We start from the raw sequence: 5,034 nt of genomic DNA, 5'->3' as shown, positions 1-5,034 counted from the left end.
CACAAACAAATGGTGAAATAAAAATGAACCAGAAAAGATACATCACAAACATTTTGAAGAGATTTGACATGACTCACTGCAAACCAAGATCAACACCATGTGAAATAAAAATGAAATTTGACAATGATGGTAAACCTGCTGATTCAAAGAGGTATTGTGAAGTGGTTGGCAGTTTAATTTATGTAATGACAAGTACTCACCCAGATTTGAGTTTTATTGTTAGTAAATTGTCACAATATCTATCTGTACCAAAAGAACAACATTGGGTTGCAGCTGTTGTGTTGAGATATTTGAAAGGCACTGTGGACCTGGAATTGTGTTATAAGAAAAATGATACAAATCTTAAACTTGTGGCCTATAGTGATGCAGACTGGGCAGCAGACCTGAATGACAGGCATAGTGTTACTGGTTACGGTTTTAGTTTGTCTGAGAGTGGGCCTATTATTTCCTGGAAGTCAAAGAAACAACAAACTGTTGCTTTATCCACACGTGAAGCTGAATACATGGCTTCATCAGCTACTACACAGGAAAGCCTGTATCTTGTCAATTTAATAAATGGAATGGACCGTGTACTTGAATATGCACCAGTGACAGTTTTTGAGGACAATCAAGGTGCTATTTCAAAAAACCCTGTATGTCGTCAGAGGTTTAAGCATATTGACATTAGATATCATTTTGTCCGATCTGTACTCACTGATGGCAAAATAACTCTTCATTACTGTTCTACAGTTGATATGGTGGCAGATATTTTAACTAAATCTGTATCTAGAATCAGAATGGATACATTTGTGTTTTCTATTTGGTATGTGATGCACTGTGTTGTACTCTGTCAATCTAAGAACAAGTGGGGGTGTTGAGTTATGTCATTGTATATGTTCTCAATTGACCCTGTGACCTAGTTTCTGGAAGTGGGTGGGGTGACACACTTATGGAAGTGGGTGGGGTGACGCGCAATTATTAATAAATGGCCACTGCTCATTCTCAGTGTAGTGTGCATGCAGGCCAAACGGAATTTGACTGTCTGTGTGTTAAGTTTTTATCCTCCGCTATGAGAACCGGCATTCCCAGCTCTTTTGGGGATGGCTGCACCAACATGTTCAATTTTTCTTTTTCTTTTCAATGACATACCATGACTGTGAATTAAAGACTTTCTGATTCGATGTATGACATTTTTAAGGCCTTCATTTGTGGAAAGGAGTATTAAGACTTTTTTAAGACCCTGTATACATGCATAAAACCTCCTTCATATTCATGACATGTGTCATGTCATGATTATGAAGGTGTCATGTCAGTCTTATGCACACCCCTTCAAGTAAAGTGTTACCTATATAACACATAATGATACATTTTTATTGTAAAATTATATATATATATATACACATACATACATACATACACATATATATATATACTTTTTTTTAAAGTATACATTGGTGTCTTAACAAAGCACTTAAAAGCTGATTCACAAACCTTAGCCTAGCATAAAGTTTAACCTGGATATGGCATATATATTACCTGAGGGATATCCCCACACCTAACTGCTCCACAGACGACAGGCTTCGAGTCTTTACACTGTGGTCCACCACTGAAACAAAAAAAAGACAAAAAAGAAAAAATAAAGAAATTACTTCCCATTTGCACCTCCTCTTCAAATACCCATTTCATTTTGGTAAATGGAGCACAGAGTAGCAAAAGAGCACTGCAAAATGTGCTGTTAAATAATACATTTTCATCTCAGCATCGGCTTACCCACAAATCAACATCAGATACGTAATCTACACTCATCATGCTTAAGAACGGCCTTAATTGTGTGAATGCCCTTGGTGAGACGGATACGGGCCCACTGATATAATTATGGGGCCATTCCTCCATCCTCATTAATATAACAACAATGTCAGGATTGTAATGATGACGACATAATGCAGATAGATGTGCACCTTATGAAGTGACTGGTCTTGACTGGCTGGCAAATTAACCAATTGGAAAGAAGGGTTTAGGCGGAATGAGAAATCATACTTCCTGCTGCTCACATCAGTCAGCAATTATGATATGAAGTGAGATGAAGTGTGACAACCCGTCCCTAATCCTCTGCTAAATAAGAGGGGAGGATACAGACCCAGAGGCAGACGAAGGGAGGACACGAATGCTAAAGTAACATGACACCATAATACTTTTCATGTCAGGCATCCATACATATATCCTATTTAGGAAGTTTGAGCATTCGGACATCTGATTAATTTATCAAATTCTCACTAATTCATCTATCATTTAAAACTTTACCCAGAAGCTGAACTTTATGTCTTCTTTCTATAGTAAAATCAATATTTAATCAATAATAATCAAAAAGTATTAAAAAAGTACTAAAGCATAAAGATGCTAGAAACATTTTCACTCGTAGTCTCCGACTTCATAAATTAAAGCATTAGATGCTTGTCATTAAATTAAAAGTTCATGAGCCTGCCAGAAGCCAAACCACTAATAATCTCCCAAGCTAACTGATCCCTGACCCTCACCATACTTAAAAACGAGTTATCAAAGTCTTTCAAAGTATGAAAACGTGAACTCTCTGACATTAAAAAGGAAATTTGATGCTTTGAGAGAGAAGTCATTTTGAAAGATGTTTAATTGATTTAAATTGATTACTTTTAAAATACAAAGCAAAATCATCATACATTTCAACAATAATATGTTGAGAGGAGGGTGAATTTTGTCAAATCTTTCTTTTGAAGTGGTCACATTACTCAAGCTCAAGCCAGCAGATATTCCTTGCAGCTGGGATTTAAACAAAAGAGCATGACCAATATTATTTCTGAGAACCATATATGTTTAATAAATGAAAACCCCACAGAGTCTCAACTCATTTTTTTATAATTCTGTTTGCGTGAATAGAAAGCTGACAAATCCCGTCCAGATGGATTTTTACAAGGAGCATACCATGGTGAACTAACAGCATGTCCTAATCAGGTGGGATGCAGAAAGTTTCAAGCAGAAATGTTTCTATCACAGTCACATCCAATCAGAAAATATGTCATGTTTAATGTATAGTTATGAGAAGCAGGACAATGATACACGAAAGTATATTCATAAATACCCTTGTGTTTTTTTAAATTCCATATTAGCCCTCAGAAGTGAATGATATCTCTGTAAGCTGTTTGCAAATTGGTCACATAAATAAAAAAAAATCCTTTCATTAAAGTGCTGTTGACTGACCTTTATATTCTGCCGGTGGAAAGAAGCAGTCAGTGGATAAAGATGACAGATGCAGCACGACCCTCTCCAACAGATCAGCAAGTACTGTGAGAGAAAAGAAACCTGAACCATCAAGGCAATTTCCTTTGAATGAAACCTCAAATCTTCAGCAAAAGAGCCTCTGTCATATAAATAGTGGTTGTTAGGGATATCAAAGAATGTCTTGAGCTACACTATATTGAGTTTAAAAACAGATTTCTTCCCTGAGAAAGTGTGCTTGTAAACTCATTTCTTTAGTGTAGCATGTATTTTCTTGTTTGTTGAAATGCATAACTCCAACAATGCTTAAGACTCAGACTACACAATGAGAAAGTATGCTGAGTGACTGTTACTCGAATATTACTTTAAAATAAGACAGAAAAGCCTAACAGTGTTACTCTGAATCAGGCATTGACAGGCATAGAGTAACAGCATGTACTAAGACACTAGCCAGTGTTAAACTTTCACAATAGAACTATATCCTTGAAATATTTTACTCTTAATCCAGAAAAACATAACATGTAATTAGAGGGTTTTACAGCTCTATCATTAATATACAGAAAAATCAGAAGGTAAATATCAAGAAAAACACATATACAGTACTGTAATAGACATCAAGGAACATTGTAAATAAATGCAAATAACTTTGGTTTAAAAAGCAAGTGTGCACTTCACGTTGCAAACAATCTATTCTGCATTTATAGAAACTGGTCTTGCAGAATTAGAGATACATATTATGAATATACATATACATTATTATGAATATATGATATGATAGTATACCGGTCCACTCTGCTGTTATGCCAAGGACTTTTTTGCTCATGTGAAGAGGATGATCTTTTCCGTCTATATGCGAATGCGTGTAAAGTACAAGCCTAGTTTACATTATAAATAATAGTTTAACATTCAAATACATAGAGAATATGGAAACATTTGTATTTGTGCTGAATGAGACGCGAGTAATAACCTCCAAATACATCTAGCCAAACCTGCGCTCGCTCCGTCCTCGTATGCACGCAAGCATGTAAGTCACGATCGAATGCACTGTAAATGCCGGATTTTTAAAAACAAATATTACAGCTCTATCATTAATATACAGAAAAATCAGAAGGTAAATATCAAGAAAAACACATATACAGTACTGTAATAGACATCAAGGAACATTGTAAATAAATGCAAATAACTTTGGTTTAAAAAGCAAGTGTGCACTTCACGTTGCAAACAATCTATTCTGCATTTATAGAAACTGGTCTTGCAGAATTAGAGATACATATTATGAATATACATATACATTATTATGAATATATGATATGATAGTATACCGGTCCACTCTGCTGTTATGCCAAGGACTTTTTTGCTTATGTGAAGAGGATGATCTTTTCCGTCTATATGCGAATGCGTGTAAAGTACAAGCCTAGTTTACATTATAAATAATAGTTTAACATTCAAATACATTGCGAATATGGAAATTTTTGTATTTGTGCCGAATGAGACGTGAGTAATAACCTCCAAATACATCTAGCCAAACCTGCGCTCGCTCCGTCCTTGTATGCACGCAAGCATGTACTGTCACGATCTAATGCACTGTAAATGCCGGATTTTTAAAAACAAATAGGCCTACCAGAAAGCAAAAATTTTAAATCTGACATTTTCCGGAATAGGATACAGCAAGATCAAATTAAGTACTGGTCATAATACTCACATACAAATGTTTCATGTTAGCATGTTAGCAAATGTTAGCAAACAGTGTGTTTTGCTGCAGCAGCGCCGATGGAAGCGGTTCACTGACTGCGCAGCACAGCCACA

General features: G+C 35.7%; 1 protein-coding gene across 1 annotated transcript in view; it reads right to left on the bottom strand.

The window, feature by feature from the left end:
• Positions 1 to 1,515: 1,515 nt before the first annotated feature.
• LOC107598099 (protein broad-minded-like) overlaps positions 1,516 to 5,034 on the bottom strand; it is a gene marked incomplete at its 3' end in the record, with an annotated part of 37,616 nt that continues 34,097 nt past the window's right edge. Inside the window, exons 25-26 of the mRNA XM_016289365.1 lie at positions 3,211 to 3,294; positions 1,516 to 1,585 (exon numbers count right to left, since the gene is read on the bottom strand). Of these exons, the coding sequence (XP_016144851.1) occupies positions 1,516 to 1,585; positions 3,211 to 3,294 (154 nt within the window). The remainder of the gene's footprint in view (positions 1,586 to 3,210; positions 3,295 to 5,034) is intronic.

This window comes from Sinocyclocheilus grahami, unplaced genomic scaffold (genome assembly GCF_001515645.1).
Source record: "Sinocyclocheilus grahami isolate Dianchi unplaced genomic scaffold, SAMN03320097.WGS_v1.1 scaffold244.1, whole genome shotgun sequence".
Lineage (NCBI taxonomy): Eukaryota > Metazoa > Chordata > Actinopteri > Cypriniformes > Cyprinidae > Sinocyclocheilus > Sinocyclocheilus grahami.
The sequence above is the reverse complement of the archived record's forward strand: the minus strand, read 5'-3'. Positions and strand labels throughout refer to the sequence as shown.